This window comes from Cynocephalus volans, chromosome 6 (genome assembly GCF_027409185.1).
Source record: "Cynocephalus volans isolate mCynVol1 chromosome 6, mCynVol1.pri, whole genome shotgun sequence".
Taxonomy (NCBI): domain Eukaryota; kingdom Metazoa; phylum Chordata; class Mammalia; order Dermoptera; family Cynocephalidae; genus Cynocephalus; species Cynocephalus volans.
The window spans coordinates 105303886-105321545 of record NC_084465.1 but is presented as its reverse complement, the minus strand read 5'-3'; the positions used below and the strand labels follow the sequence as shown (position 1 = coordinate 105321545).

Genomic DNA, 17660 nt, shown 5'->3' with positions numbered 1-17660 from the left:
AAGCCATGTTTGACCAAGCTCTGAAGTCAGTACCAACTGCCCAAGAAAAGCCTCTGGGGAAATTCCTGGGCCCTGTTTGGCATGATCTGGCTGACTAACCACCTGGAAAACACGCTTTTGGAGGCTGGTGAAAATTCCTCCCCTTGTGCCCTGTACAGGGCAGCTGGGCTCAGTGTCCTGAGAGCCCCCACTGCAATCCAAGCAGTTGGAGCTGAAATGGCAGCCTTGCCAAGCCGGCCTGAAGCCCCATGCACCAGGACTGGGCTGCCCGGCTGCCTAATTTGACTGTGTTTTGGGCCAACCCTGTCCTGTCCATACCACTGTTAGTCAAGGCCAAGGCCTACTTACAGAGCATCCCTTAAAAGGACTGGAACAAAAGAAGTATAGCATCTTTCCAAAACAAAATTGACAAAAACGCAGTGTGCAAAATGAGTTGAAGATATTCATTTTCCCCCGTTTGGCTATAGAACAGCGAACTCACGGTTAAACAGGCAATTTTCTTCCACATTAGCAACAACAAAAAATCAAAATGACCCAAATAAGCAAATAAGTATGGCTTACCTTTTTTTTGCCCCTCACATCCCCATCAAAGTGATATTTGTTGGCAAAACTTTCCCAGACCAAAAAAGAATTCCTAAACCAAGATGTTTACTGCATACTTTGAACACAAATAAAAGCATGCTAGGGATCTCAGCCTTGAAAAGAGGTCCGGGTGGCACCAGAGAGATGTTTTGGTTTCACTTATTGAAATGTGATCATGGCATTCACTGATAACTGAAAAGAAAATGGTAATGGGGCCAGTAGGGTGGGGGCGGGGGTGAGTGCTGGCCACAGAATGGCAAATGAGTGCCCAGCCACTGATTCAGCCAACAGCTCTGTGTTACAGCTTCATATGCCCAGACCTGGGGATGCCCATGGTCCCTCTGATGCGGCTGGGAGAACTGGCTTCAGAGCAACCACTGTGAGCCCAGGGCCCAGGAGGCAGCCAGCAGGAAGTGCTCCTCACACCTCAGAAGACCACAGGTGGGTCACATATATTCATCCCAGAAGGTGTGGCTGGACCTTCCCTCCAGTGAGCAGAGCCCTACCCCACTTCCACCGAGCATCTGTGTCACCTCCTAACCCCAGTGCTGCAGCCAGAGACCCCATCTGCAGGCTGTGAGCCTGGCCCGTGACACAGGCAACTGGACAGTTCAAGTTTGCTTTATCCCAGAGCAAATGCTGTCCATAAGGTTTTAGCATCTAAAGGGAGGTAAAAAGTCAACCCGAATCATTCCTGACCAGGACAAAGAGAGGAATGCTCATAGAGCACATCTGCAGCACGCACAAGTATACCTCACCCTAAACAGACAGGACTTTTAAAAAAATCGCAATGTAAGAATCTAAAGGATTATATTTGATTATTTGATTTAAAAAAACATAATCTATTAAAAACATATAATTTCATTAAACATGGTCTCGCCTTTCTTCTCATAGTGCACTAAGCACAAATAATAATCTCAGGTTATCAAGAATAATAGCAACAACAGTATGATAAAGGTAATTTTTTTTTCTTCTGGCAGTTGACCCTTATGAGATCCAACACATGACCTTGGTTTTATAAGGCTGCACTCTAACCAACTGAGCTAATCAGCCAGCCCTAAGATGATGATAATAGTAACAGCAACAGTAGTAGCAGCAACAAATCCTTATACAGCATTTAACATGGGCCAGGCACTGTTCTGGGCACATTATGCATATTCACTCATTGAATTCTTGCAATAATACTACAAAGTAGGTACTATTTGCCACCCCCTTTTTAAAGATGAGGAAACCGAGGCACAGGGTTAAGCATGAAGAGCTTTGTTCCAGGTTTTTCCTGGAGTATCCTCCTCTGATGAGGGTGGGACTTGTACTGTGTCTGTGTGACATGCAGCCCCCAGCTGCCTCCCAATGGCTGGCTGTTCAGAATGAGGTACACCTATGCAGGAATGACTAGAAGCACCCACTGGACACACATGGGGGATGGACATAGAAGGTGGCCTCACACAGGGTGGTGTTCACAGGGACACTCACCTTCACTCTCCCCACTCGTCTTGGTGCCTTTTGAACCACCCTCTGTACCTTTAGCCTTCTCGGTGTCTTCTTGGGCATCCTCGGTGGGCCCTTTCTCCTCATCTTCTTCCTCCCCAACATTTTTGTAGTTGGGTCTCTTTTGCACCCGCCTCTTGCCCTTGTGCTTGTTCATCTCAAGGGACCGCTCAAGCGTCTCAGTGGGTTTAATGAAGCACCGGATGCTGGGCTTGGCCTAGGAGAGTCCAACAACGGCAACAAATGCATTTGAACAGTGGAGTCTCAATGGATGCCATTGAGCTGCCCGAGAGTTTATGCCATAAGAAATTAATCTCTGAAACAACAAATGCTACCTCCTGGTTTATTATTACAACTACTATTAACATCATCATTCTTAAATAATCAAAACAATAGACCAGCTACCATTTATTGTCCACTGTCCTAAGGCAGACATGCTGCACTTTACTATCCAGCTCTGTGATTCCTAAATGTCAGTTGTCTGCATAAGAAAACCCTCTGGCTAACAATTTTATGGTACTTTGCCCCATGTGCCAGATGCTGTTCTAAGGGCTCTTACTATATGATCTCACTTAAACTTTACAGTCACGCCATGAGATAGTACTGTGTTGTCCTCATTAGAAAGATGAGGAAGCCAAAGCTCAGACATTCAATGGCCCACTTGAGGTCACACAGCCTGGAAGTGGCAGAGCCGGGATTCAAACCCATAAGCCATCAGCATATTCTGTGTCTTAGCTACAGCAAACTGATATTATTAATCACTTTTAACTTAAATAAGTTAATTTTTAAAAAATGTGTATCACGGGCCGACCCTGTGGCTCACTCGGGAGAGTGCGGTGCTGGTTGCGTAGCAGCGCTGGGAGCGCCGAGGCCGTGGGTTCAGATCCTAGATAGGGATGGCTGATGCGCTCACTGGCTGAGCGCGGTATGGGCGACACCAAGCCAAGGGTTACGATCCCCTTACCGGTCACACACACAACAAAATAAATAAATAATAAATAAATAAATAAATAAATAAATAAATAGAAATGTGTATCACTACAGGAAATGGAATACCAGTGTGCCTTGCTACTATAAAAATAAACAACAGAAAAGAAAAGGCAAGCTGTATTGGATATAGTCAAGTGCTGGCTCTCTTTATAAGGGACGCCTAACAAGCAACAGTGATGAGTCAAAGATCAGCTTGCCCCAAAGGAAGAAGTTTTTCCCTGGAAAAGTCAGATACTTCAAAGAGAAATTAAAAGGTGTGTCACCTGTGATTCACATCCTGTATTGCTGTATCTCAGTCTTTCTAAAAACCATGATAGATAGGAATTATCAATCCTGTTTTACAGTTGAAGTAAAATTGAAAAGTTGAAAATAGAGGCTCAGAAGGGTTAAGTAACTTGCCCAATGTCACACAGCTACTGAGCTGCAGAGTCAGAATTTGAATCGAAGCTTGCCCAACTCCAAAGCCCAAGCTCTTCCTAAAATAATAGTGTTTCACCAGGAGTTCGAACTCTGTTCCATACTTAGTAACATTCTTTAAAAAAAAGTCTATACATGCAAATGGACCAGATCTAGAAAGAAGTGAAGACAAAAGAAAACTAATTTGTTTGGGGCAGGATTTTAATTGAAGTGTTTTTCTCTTTCCAGATTCTGGATAATGTTCAGACATCATTTTGTCATTAAATTAAAAGGTTTTAAAATAAACTTTTCCATTATCTTGATATGGATTATCCATTTTCTGAATTGACCCCAAGCAATCGCCAGTTGTATTCTGGGGGCCACCATACCCTGCTAATAAATGAAATGTGCTCAAGGAACACAGATTAATTTCAATAACACTCAAAACAAAACCCAATTGAAAGCTAAATTAGCATCTAAATCCAAACATTAATTTTTATTTACCCACTTTGGATTATTCAACCACAGAAATGACAGATACATTGAGACATAATTTTACTGTCCAGGAAACCCAGATAGGATATTACTGATGCCAACAACCACAAGCCCAGAGCTGGGAGCATTCCGAGCAAGCCCTGCTTGACAGACAGCATCTGTCAGAGCCCATTTAGGATACTGAGTGAGCGAATGTGGCCCACGACGCCCCATCATCTTCTCCTAAAGAACCTGAACTCGCAAAGTTAGGGCCCCAAGATGAAGCAATTCGCTTCCTCCCATCACTGCCTGCTCCCAGTGAATTTCAGATCATGGCACACAGCAATCAGAACTTTTGGAAACCAAACGCAGAGTAAAACGCCCCCTGTTTGGAAATTATGAGCAGAAAGTCACATGTCTGGATATGGGAAGCTCTATGTGAACTGAGATGAGCAGAACAACTGGCAGAACCAAGGGAAGGGAAACGAAGCGCTTGGGGCCCAGGGCCAGTCAGAGTGGCCTGTACCCCAGCCAGCTGGACTGAGGGCTGTGGGGCCTAAGCCTCAGGTTCCTTGTCTAAAACACGGGGTGAATAATTCTGGCCTCCTAGAACCAAACAAAATCACAGATATAAAGTTCCTTCACAACTCAGCAAAACAGTAAGCATCCATCATGATAGTTATTTTCCTTTCCTTGCCTACGTCCAAAAAAAAAAAAAAAAATCAACTGTAAGAATGAATTTTAAAACTTTCCAAAGAGATCTGCTTTTCTTGATGATCAGGTGTTTGGTGGGAGGAGGGAAGGCATGCTTACTGGGGAAATTTCAAACCTTTAAAATGCAGCCATCCAGTAAACAGCTGGAAATAACCTAAATGTCCACTGATAGGGGAGTGGTTAGGTAATTACAGTCTGTCTATAGAGTAGGAATCCATGTAGATGTTAAGAAGACTGAGGTCTGTTTACTCCTGCATGTGCTGATACAGAAACAGCACCAGGATGAAAAAGCAAGAACAGAGCACTCAGGAGGGTCTCTTTCACATAAAGCTTCTCAAAGGCTACACATGAAGGCACAAACCTGACTTCTCCTGAAAGATGCATAAGGATGTATTTGCATTTTGTCTTTGCAAAAGGCAGGCAAGTGGGGGGTCACTGTGTGTGCACACGTGTGTAAGCAAACTTGTGTTTTTCATTTTATACTTTCCATTTGGTTTGAAATTTCTAATCATGTACACATATTAACTTAAAAAAAAAAATTTCAACAGGGGTCATTTGGACATTGGGGTTATAGATTATTTTTGTTTCCTTTTCATCCTTCTATGATTAAACAACCTGATTTTTTTTCCTTCTTAATACTAACAACATCAAAACACCACAGTTATCATGGAGAAGCAGGTAGAACTTGGCTGGGAAATGTGAGCAGAAGAGATTTGTGTCTATTCCTGCTGCTGCTGTCAAAATCCTCTGGCTGCCGGCCTCCCAGGAATCTTCCTTCTCCACTGGACAATCCAGGATGTCCCAGGCTGAAGCCCCCCGGGGAGAAGGGGCCCTGTCCATCTTTTCCCTCTGTGCTTTCTACACTAAACCACAGAGCCTGGGGCACAGCAGGGACCCAGGCTGTTGCTGAGCGCGTTCAAGGCTGCAGTCAAGGCTACAGGAATGAATGCCTGCACCACGCTGCAGTGAAAGAGCCACCAAAAAGGAGAAGGAAAAGGAGGAAGGGAAGAAACAGACCCTAACATCCTCAGGAACTGAACTTAACACAATTAAAGAGCACGCTGAACAAAACTAATCAAAAGAAGTGGAAAAAGCCCACCTCAAAGTCAAAAATCAGAAGGCCTTTAACTTTATCTTCTCATAAAGAAAGTACACAATACATGCCCCAGAGAAAAGTATTCTGCAAACAAGGTCTGTTTCCCAAATGCCACAGGTTCAAGTTTCCCCAGGGCTCATCTCCCAGGCACCTGAGTGGGGGCTACAGGAGGAGCATGGAGGTAAGGGGCCCACTTGCTGGGTGCGGTGGTTCTGCTAGATGCCTGACCAGGAAACACAGGGGTCCTTGAGCTCTGTGGCTGGACATTTAGGCTGGCTTCTAGAATCATAGCCAGCTAAAGGTCAGCAGTGGGATTTCAGGGCTGCCCCAAGTGCCTAACCACTCTCTACAGTGTCTGCATCTGCCTGCTGGTTAACGATGCCTTCCACCTAAGGCTTTGGTCCTTGCTTTTGTAAAAATCAAATACTCCAGGGAAGGTGAATTCCCAGGGGTCAAGTGATGACTAAGGCTTTTCAGGGAAGGAGGGATCTGAGAGAGGTTCTGCAAGGGTGGTGACAGGGCTCAGGAGAGAGGAAGGAAACAAGCAAGTCCCGGGTGCCTGAGTGAAGGAGGCGAGGCAGCATCACAGATGAGACAGATGTCAAAAAAGCGCATCCTCCACCAGGTCTGGGGGCACCAGCTTAGAAAGACCTGGACACAGACTGCACGTGAAGAAGCAAGTTGTAATCAATCAAGCAATCAATCGATGACTCACTTTATGGTTAAAAAATGAAACAACAGAGTTGAAACACGTACATCTGTTGTGAGGCACCCTCCCATAAGAAATGCACTTACACGCCACTCGTGCAGAAAAGGGCAGTTTATTCACTCCAGCTGGCCAGTGACCGTCTCCCAAGGAGCAACCAAGGAAGAACAGCATCATGCCTTGGTTTTGTGGGGTTTTTAAAAGTAAAAACTACATCCCATTGGCACACAAGTTTGTCCAGGTGCACAAAGCAAGCTAGGGAGCTAGGTCACAGAAGCCAAGAATGAGCCGTTAGAGCAATCAAGCGTACAACTTTTCATTGTGTATGTTCCCAAGTAATAGTTCACTGTGTATGGTTCCTGTTCCCATGTAATAGTTTACTGTATATGTCTCCTGTTTCTATGCAACAGCTTTTGTTTCTATGAGAAGGTCAACGGTTTCTCATGCAGAAGGGGGGGTAGTCTGCAGGTCAGGCAGGGGGTAAAATGGAGTTACCTAGGTTAAGCAAGCAATTCTACAGAAGCAGATAGCATACGTTATGAAGGTGAAAGGAGCTCTATTTCACATCTATGTGTATCATGTATTCCTGGGATAGTACATATTTGCATAAAAAACACATAGGGAAAGGTCTGGAAGGATACAAAAACTGAAAACAGTGGATCCCTCTGAGGAAGATACTGAGGTGGGGGAAATTTGCACTTTCTATTCTATCTGCTTCTATATCATTCAGTCATTTTAACCCAAGAAAGTATTACTAGTACCATTTAAATGTTAAAAAAAAAAAAAAAACCAAAAAACCCCGTAAAAAATGTATTTATTTATTTATTTTAAAGATGACCAGTAAGGGGATCTTAACCCTTGACTTGGTGTTGTCAGCACCATGCTCTCCCAAGTGAACTAACCAGCCATCCCTATATAGGGATCCGAACCCATGGCCTTGGTGTTATCAGCACCATACTCTCCCCAAGTGAGCCACGGGCTGGCCCTTAAAAAATGTATTTAATGCCACTAAACTATACACTTCAAAATGGTTAATATGGTAAATTTTATGTCTTTTATTTCACCACAATTAAAAAAAAAACACCAAAACTTTAAAAAGTCACCTTTAGGGACTTCCGGTCAAGATGGTGGAATAGACGGTCCCTAGCGCCACTCTCTCCCACAAATCAACCGATTTAAACTATAAAAACATAACACCAAGTGCATATGGAATTGGGAGACATCCAGCGGGGGAGGCAGAAGGTCCACGGAGACCACATGCCCTGCGGGGCTACTGTCACATGATCCAGCAGATAGGCTTCACCACCACCACCCAGCTCCATTCCCAGCCCATCCCAGTGCGCAGAGAGTGGGGAGACGTCCAGCAAGGGAGGCGGAGGCTCCGCAGAAACCACACACCCTGTGGGGCTGCCACTGCATGATCCAGCAGGTAGGCTTCATCGCAGGCACCCGGCTCCGTTCCCAGCCTGGCCTAGTGTGCTCGGAGAAGGGAGACATCCGGCAGGGGAGGTGGGAACTCCATGGGGACCACACTGCTTCCACGCCATCCAGCAGCCCGGCCCAATGTGTACGGAGCACAGAGACTTCCAGCAAGGGAGATAGAAGCTCCGTAGAGTCCACACACCCTGTGGGGGGGCCGCCGCCACGCGATCCAGCAGCAGGTAGGCTTCACCGCCACCACCCAGCTCCATCCCAAGCCCAGCCTAGCCTGCACAGAGCAGGGAGACATCCAGCAGGGGAAGGGGAAGCTCTGCAGAGACCACACGCTCTGTGGTGCCTCAGCGCATCCCAGCAGCCCGGGCCAGAGTGCACGGAACAGGGAGAAGTCCAGTATGGGAGGTAGAAGCTCGGCAGGGATCACACACCCTGCGGTTCCACCCCGTGAACCAGCAGCCCGGCAGAGTCCAAGCTGGCCAGAGAGGTGGCTAACTGGAGAGGCCCGAGACCCGAGGCAACCACACACTCAAGACACTAGTGGCCAACTGAGCAGTCACTGAGGTAGCCATACCCAATTGGCAACCACAGCAACATCTTAGTCAGTCAATAGTGTCAAACCTGTGGACTGTGAAACCCCCTGCCACAATGAATAAACATCAAAGAAAAGATACCAGAAATACGAAAAATCAAGAAAGTACACCACCAAAGGATAATAACTCTCAAGCTCGAGATCCTATAGAACAAGAAGCCCTTGAAATGACTGACAAGGAATTTCGAGTGATAATTCTAAGGAAACTGAATGAGATACAAGAAAACTCAGCTAGACATCATGATGAAATGAGGAAAAGTATACAGGACCTGAAAGAGGAAATGTACAAGGAAATCAATGTCCTGAAAAAAAATGTAGCAGAGCTTGCCGAAATGAAGAAGTTATTCAGCGAAATAAAAAACACAATGGAGAGTTTAACCAGCAGGCTTGCGGAAGTTGAAGAGAGAACCTCTGAACTTCAAGATGGGCTGTTTGAAATAACACAAGCAGACAAAAAAGGAAAAAAAAGAAAAAAGAATCAAAGGCATTGAAGAAAATCTGAGAGAGATATCAGACAACCTTAAGCGCTCAAATATCCGAGTCATGGGTATTCCAGAAGGGGAGGAAAAAGGAGATTGCATTGAAAACATATTCAACAAAATAGTGGCAGAAAACTTCCCAGCTATAGGAAAAAATCACAGATCTTCAGATCCAGGAAGCTCAACGATCTCCAAACATATTAAACCCAAAAAGGTATTCTCCAAGACATGTTATAGTCAAATTGGCAAAACTCAAAGACAAAGAGAGAATCTTAAAAGCTGCAAGAGAGAAGCGTCAAATCACCTATAAGGGAGCCCCAATCAGGCTAACATCAGACTTTTCATCACAAACCCTAAAAGCCAGAAAGGAATGAGATGATATATTCAAAATACTAAAAGAGAGAGATTGTCAGCCAAGAATACTCTACCCGGCAAGGCTATCTTTCTGAAATGAAGGGCAAATAGTATATTTCTCAGACAAACAAAAACTGTGGGAGTTCACCACCACATGACGACCCTTACAAGAAATTCTCAAGGGAGTATTGAGTTTGGTTCCTGAAAAATAACTACCACTGCCATAAAAACCCAAGAAAAATCAAAACCCACTACTATAATAAAAATGGCATTCATGAAGAGAAAACAAACAAACAGAATGGCTATCTACAACCTAAGGAACCAACAAACACAGAAAACAAACAGTAAAATCAGATAGCAAGGACCAAAAGACACCTAAGACATCCAAATAATAATCAATAAAATGCTAGGAATAAATCAACACTTTTCAATAACAACTCTTAATGTAAAGCGCTTAAATTCCCTAATCAAAAGACACAGACTGGCTGACTGGATTAAAAAGGAGGACCCAACTATATGCTGTCTTCAAGAGACCCACCTCACCCATAAAGACTCACATAGACTAAGAGTGAAAGGATGGAAAAAGATTTACCATGCAAACAGAAATGAAAAACGAGCTGGAGTAGCTATTCTTATATCTGACAAAATAGACTTTAAACTGAAAACCATAAAAAGACACAATGAGGGACACTACGTAATGATAAAAGGACTGATCCATCAAGAAGACATAACAATCATAAATATGTACGCACCCAATGTTGGAGCAGCAAGATGTATAAAACAAACTCTATTAGACCTAAAGAAGGAAATAGACACTAATACCATAATAGCAGGGGACCTGAACACCCCACTGTCAATATTGGGCAGATCATCTAGGCAAAGAATAAGCAGAGAAACACAAGATCTAAACAATACTCTAGCCCAATTGGAATTGGCAGATATCTACAGAACATTCCATCCAACAACCTCAGAATATTCATTCTTCTCATCAGCACATGGATCATTCTCCAGGATAGATCACATATTAGGTCACAAATCAAGTCTCAACAAATTCAAAAAAATTGGAATTATCCCATGTATCTTCTCAGACCACAATGGATTAAAACTAGAACTCAATAACAAATGAAATTCTGGAAACTATCCAAACACATGGAAATTAAACAGCATTCTACTTAATGACATACGGGTCCAAGAAGAAATCAAGCAGGAAATCAAAAAATTTATTGAAACTAATGAAAATAATGATACATCATACCAAAACCTGTGGGATACTGCAAAAGCAGTATTAAGGGGGAACTTTATTGCATTAAATGCTCACCTCAGAAGAATGGAAAGATGGCAAGTGAACAACCTAACACTTCACCTTAAAGAACTAGAAAAACAAGAACAATCCAAACCTAAAGTTAGCAGACAGAAAGAAATCATTAAGATCAGAGCAGAACTTAATGAAATTGAAACCCAAAAAACAATACTAAAGATCAATGAATCAAAAAGTTGGTTTTTTGAAAAGATAAATAAAATTGACAAACCATTAGCATGGCTAACAAAAAAAGAAGAGAGAAGATTCAAATAATAAAAATTAGAAATGAAAAAGGTGATATTACAACTGATTCATCTGAAATACAAGGAATCATTCGAGACTACTATAAACAACTGTACGCCTACAAATTTGAAAATCTGGAGGAAATGGATAAATTTCTGGACACACACAAGCTCCCAAAACTGAGCCATGAAGACGTAGAAAATCTGAACAGACCAATAACAATAAAGGAGATTGAAGCTGTTATCAGAAGGCTCCCAACAAAGAAAAGCCCAGGACCAAATGGATTCACAGCAGAATTTTACCAAACATTCAAAGAGGAACTGACACTGATTCTTTAAAAATTATTCCAAAAGATTGAAACAGAACCAAATCTCCCAAATTCATTCTATGAAGCAAACATCATCCTGATACCAAAACCAGGTAAGGATATAACCAAAAAAGAAAACTACAGGGCAATATCCTTGATGAATATAGATGCAAAAATCCTTACTAAAATACTAGCACACAGAATACAGCAACACATACGTAAAATTATTCATCATGATCAAGTGGGATTCATCTCAGGGATGCAAGGATGGTTCAACATAAGCAAATCAATAAATGTGATACACCATATTAATAAAGTCAAACACAAGGACCATATGATCATCTCTATAGATGCTGAAAAAGCATTTGATAAAATTCAGCACTCATTCATGACAAAGACCCTCTCTATAAGTTAGGTATAGATGGAAAGTATCTCAACATAATTAAAGACATGTATGATAAACCCACTGCCAATATCATCCTGAATGGGGAAAAGCTGAAAGCTTTTCCTTTAAAACAGGAACCAGACAAGGATGCCCACTCTCACCACTCCTATTCAACGTAGTGTTGGAAGTACTAGCCAGACCAATCAGAGAAGAGAAGGAAATAAAGGGCATCCAGATTGGAAAAGATGAAGTCAAACTGTCCCTCTTTGCAGATGACGTGATCCTATATATCAAACAGCCTAAAGCCTCTACAAAAAAACTCTTGGAGTTGATAAATGATTTCAGCACAGTAGCAAGATATAAAATCAACACACAAAAATCAGTAGCATTTCTATTCTCCAATAGTGAACATGCAGAAAGAGAAATCAAGAAAGCTTGCCCATTTACAATAGCCACCAAAAAAATAAAATACTTAGAAATTGATTTAACCAAGGATGTGAAAAATCTCTATAATGAGAACTACAAACCACTGCTGAGAGAAATTAGAGAGGATACAAGAAGATGGAAAGATATCCCATGCTCTTGGATTGGAAGAATCAACATAGTGAAAATGTCCATACTACCCAAAGTGATATACAAATTCAATGCAATCCCCATCAAAATTCCAATGACATTTTTCTCAGAAATGGAAAGAACTATCCAGACATTTATATAGAATAACAAAAGACCACGCATAGCCAAAGCAACGCTGAGCAAAAAAAATAAAGCTGGAGGCATAACACTACCTGACTTTAAACTATACTACAAAGCTATAATAACCAAAACAGTATGGTACTGGCATAAAAACAGACACACTGATCAATGGAATAGAATAGAGAATCTAGAAATCAACCCACACACCCACAGCCATCTGATCTTTGACAAAGGCACCAAGCCTATACAATGCGGAAGAGACTGCCTCTTTAGCAAATGGTGCTGGGAGAACTGGATATCAATATGCAGGAGAATGAAACTAGACCCATACCTTTCACCATACACAAAAGTCAACTCAAAATGGATTAAAGAATTAAATATACACCCTGAAACAATAAAACTTCTTAAAGAAAACATAGGAGAAACACTTCAGGAAATAGGACTGGACACAGACTTCATGAATATGACCCCAAAAGCACGGGCAACCAAAGGAAAAATAAACAAATGCGATTATATCAAACTAAAGAGCTTCTGCACAGCAAAAGAAACAATTAACAGAGTTAAAAGACAACCAACAGAGTGGGAGAAAATATTTGCAAAATATACATCTGACAAAGGATTAATATCCAGAATATACAAGGAACTCAAACAACTTTACAAGAAAAAAACAAGCAACCCAATTAAAAAATGGGCAAAAGAGCTACACAGGCATTTCTCTAAGGAAGATATACAAATGGCCAACAGACATATGAAAAAATGTTCAACATCACTCAGCATTCGGGAAATGCAAATCAAAACTACACTGAGATACCACCTCACCCCAGGTAGGATGGCTAAAATCCAAAGACTGAACGATAAATGCTGGCTAGGTTGCAGAGAAAAAGGAACTCTCATACATTGTTGGTGGAACTGCAAAATGGTGCAGCCTCTATGGAAAATGGTATGGAGGTTCCTCAAACAATTAAATCTACCATATGATCCAGCTATCCCACTGCTGGGAATATACCCAGAAGAATGGAAATCATCAAGTCGAAGGTATACCTGTTCCCCAATGTTCATCACAGCACTCTTTACAATAGCTAAGATTTGGAACCAGCCCAAATGTCCATCATCAATGAGTGGATACGGAAAATGTGGTATATTTACACAATGGAATACTACTCAGCTATAAAAACGAATGAAATACTGCCATTTGCAACAACATGGATGGACCTTGAGAGAATTATATTAAGTGAAACAAGTCAGGCACAGAAAGAGAAATACCACATGTTCTCACTTACTGGTGGGAATTAAAAATAAATAAATAAATTCTCACACACACACACACACACACACACACACACACACACACACACACACACACACACACACACACACACGCACACACGCACACACACAAAAAAAAAACCGGGGCAGGGAGAAGACATAACAACTACAGTTCCTTGAAGTTGATACAACAAGCAAACAGAAAGGACATTGTTAGGTGGGAGGGAGGAGAGGGAGGAGGGAGGGAGGTTTTGGTAATGGGCCACAATAATCAACCACATTGTATATTGACAAAATAAAATTTAAAAAAAATAATAATAAAAAATAAAAAGTCACCTTTATAAGTCAGAATGGTGATTACCTGGGTTGGGGAGTGGGGCACATTGGGTACAGACTGAGGAGGAGCTGTATGGGATGCTAGAAATGTTTCCTAGTGTGACCCAAATTATACACAAATATAATCGTACATAGAAAATCATCAAGCAGTGCAACTAAGGTTCCTATACTTTTATGCACTTTACTGTATATATGTTATCCATCAATTAAAAAAGTTTACCTAGAGGATTTTCGATAAAGTCAGATTGTCATAATGTCCTAAATACAAGCTAGGAGCAAATTAAACAACTGGGGGAGCAGGATTCACTGGAGTCACCAGAGGCCTGACCTTTCATTCACGGAGCACTGACTAAGTGCCAAGTGCTAGGGTTAGGCAGGGAGCCACAGCCACACCTTACAGAGCTCACAGTACAGCCACGGGAGTACTGTGTACTGCCACGTGGCCCATGCAGATGCTCGGAGAAAGGAGGTTCCCACAGGAGTAATATGGGGCAGCGGGAAGAAGGGGCGAGTGTGCCAGGGCTGGGGTGGGGAGGTGGAGGGAAGCTTAGGAGGGCTTCATACAGAAGAAAATGACTAATCTGAGTCTTGAATGTCAACAGGAGTTCACCAGGACCCTTGAGAAGAAGGGAGAACAACAAGGAGGCCAGCTCAGAGCCCACAGGAGCCCGCTTGCTAGATGTGCCCAGAAGACTCTGTTCACTCTTTATTTCTGTTAAGGTCTGGGTCACCTGGAGCTGGTGTGCTTGGTAACAGCTGTGGTAGCCTTGAACACAATGTGCTCAAAATAGAAGCTGACATACAGCCATCTGGACTACCCAAGAAGTCAGGGTGCTGGTAGGGGGCCAGCCTGCTCCTAAAATACACCATTCATAAAGGAGTTCATCATGCCCATGGCCTTGGAAGAGATGTGGGGGGGCCCTGTCTCAGCACCCCACAGATGCAATCCATTGAGTGGGTTTCTTAGTGCCTGCAGCGGGGAGGAGAGAAAGCAGTGGCTGGAGAGTGACTGGAAAAGGGGCCATGGGGGCAGCAGGCAGGCTGCCCCAGGAAGAATCTTGGCTGAGAACAAAAAGAAAGAGAATGAGACTAGTGGCCAGAGTAGGGCAGGGAATGGAAAGACAGGGTGTGTGGCCCCGGATTCTGTCTGGATCTGTAGGAGCTCTCATGACAATCAGAGCCTTCTAGGCTCTCCCTGGCCTGGCCCACTCACCTTCTGAGGAAGCAACGAGAATCCTTTTGTTCAAACAGCTCTGCTAAGGGATTGGAGAAGTAGGAAAAAGGGTTTCCCCTAAGAAAGGAGGTAGGCTGTGTTGACTAACAAAACCATGCCCAATGTAAGGGCAGACGTGGGCCCGGATCTCAGACCCACTTACTAGCCAAGTGACCCTGACCAAATGAGCCTTAGTTTCCTCATCTGTAAAAGAGAGACAAAGTAGCTCCATCACAGGCCACCATGGGGCTAAAACAAGATCGTGTATGCAAAATGCCTGGCTTAATACCCGGCACAAAGGAGCACTCAAGAAATATTTATTGACCTTCAACCTCACGGCAAATAAATCACTAGGATGAAAGAGATGTTTTCAGCTCGACTCCCCAGCTCCTAGCAACTTGCTGTTCAATAGCCTTCTGGTTTGCTCGTGGGCTAGACTCAGCCTCCCTGAGGTGCTCCTGGGCCCCTGCTGACCCTCCCAACTCCAGTCTCCAAGGCTGGGACTGGCAAGGTATAGAGCACAAAGCAACGGTGGGCTCACGGGCTTAGGGGCCCCTCCCCACCCCCCAGCTTGAGTCCTGCCTCCACTGCTCACCACCTTCTCCTCTGTGGGCCTCAGTTTCCACATGCATCAATGGGCTCATATTACCATGTCCCTCATAGGGTTGCCAAAGCATACTTTCTTGTTACTCTTTCCGGGTAATAATAACCATCATGAATACTCAGTGAGCACTTGAAATGTGCCCAGCACTGCTCTGGGCACCTTATATACATTGTCTTACTTCATCTTCCAAATAACTGAATAGAGAAAGGAGCTACCCAGGGCGAGGAACTTGCCCAAGGTCACCCACTGGGAGGGAGGCAGAGCAATGATTTGAATCTAGGAAGTCTAGCTCCAGTGCCCACGTGCATCACCATTCTACTACACTGCTCAAACATTCACTCCCTTCCACAAGCACTTGCTGCGCAGCTCAGCACTGGGCCAGCCTCTCGAGGAACTGATGTAAAGACTAAACCAGGCTCATGTCACACTAATTGGAGCAGCAGGTAGCTCTGTGGAACCAAAGCTCAGTGACAGTTTACATATCTCTCATTAGGTGGCCCTCCAACCTAACAATAATATGGTCATCCTTTTATCTCATATACACAGAGACCAAACATCACAAGGGGACACAGTGGCCCCGATTTACACCAACCATGAACAGTGGCTTGCAGAATGTGGCTTTGCAATCGGCTGCAAAGGGAAGCTGGGCCGATAAATGCGGCAAAGGGAGCCTATCCTCATGCCAGAGCAAGGTGATCAGCAAGCAGACATCAGCCGGACTAGACGCCAGGGTGATGCATGAGCGCATTAGACGCCAGAGCGTGAGTAATGTGGAGCTGCTGAACCAAAGCCCAAACACACATCCGGAATGCACAATTGCGGCCACATCAGTGAGGCGGTTTGATAACGCTGCCAAATATAATGGGGAAAATAAAACCTATCGAGTGGGGAAACATGAAGAGGTAACAGGCCATTTCCATTAACAAGAGGAACATGGCACTCTTCTCCATGAATGGGCCAATTATCAGGCAGTATTGCAGCTGCAGAGGCATAAACCAAGGAAATGCTTATTTATTTGGAATCGGAACAGACTCAGTACATGGGACTTGCGTGGTCCCAGGCTCAGCACTCTGACTCTGAGACCAGCAGCAAGGAACACCAAGACGGTGCTGCAATTTCTTCCTGGAAAGCAACGCCTGGTGTGCCTCTAGGTCTGTAGGGGGCCAGCTTTGTCTCTCCTGCCTTCTCCACCCTGGGTCACCTTCTCTGTCCCCCTCAAAACCCTGCACCATGTCTGGCACTGTCTCTGGCATTCAGTCAAGAGCCAATAAGTGCTTGTGGAATGATTTGATTGCAAGATCCTCACGAGCATCGAACAGGCCTCTTTGATCATACGAAATAAAATACCTCACACTACCTCATTAAACAATGACATACCAAGCACGTATTGGGTAATTCTTTAGGAAGAGTAATTTTACTATATCTTGTTCTCTAAAAAAAGATAATGAACTATGAAATATTGATGTGTCTCAGTTACCTGAAACAGTCAGTCCAGAACGCTACACTGCCTAATATCTCACGCTAAACTGGGAATGACTATTACTACAGATAATTAGAAAAAAAGCACAGAATAGAAACAGTACGGGATGTGGGGCTGGATACCTGTAATCCCAATGGAATGATCACTTAACCTCTGATAGCCTTGGCTTCCTCATGGGGAGAACGTGATGATAACACTACCTCACTCACTGGGTTATTATGACATGAAATGAGACATTAAATGTGACAAACAAGCATACTCATCTTGTATAAAATGAAAAATGTCCCCCTCTCCCACTGACCCAGTAAGTTTCTTGCTTACTGGCCTCTCTTCTGGTCCTAGACACCCCCAGCTTGTTCCCAGCGAGGTCTCTGACCCTCCATTTCTCACACCTCGATCTCTAGCCCCTTGCCCCAGCTCTCAGTAGGGCCAGCGCCCTGTCTTCCAGTTCTCAAACACAATGCCACCTCCTTAGGGAGGACTTCCCTCACCACCACCTCTCAGAGCTGTTTCTATTTCCTTCCCAAA

At 43.6% G+C, this 17660-nt stretch overlaps 1 protein-coding gene across 9 annotated transcripts in view; it reads right to left on the bottom strand.

Moving 5' to 3' along the window:
- CLEC16A (C-type lectin domain containing 16A) overlaps positions 1–17660 on the bottom strand; it is a 218284-nt gene that overhangs the window by 154089 nt on the left and 46535 nt on the right. For 7 of the 9 annotated variants that reach the window (XM_063101247.1, XM_063101249.1, XM_063101250.1 and 4 more), the window contains one exon: positions 2056–2287. In XM_063101247.1, coding sequence (XP_062957317.1) covers positions 2056–2287 — 232 coding nt within the window. The remainder of the gene's footprint in view (positions 1–2055; positions 2288–17660) is intronic. The other 2 variants (XM_063101244.1, XM_063101246.1) reach the window with 1 other exon arrangement.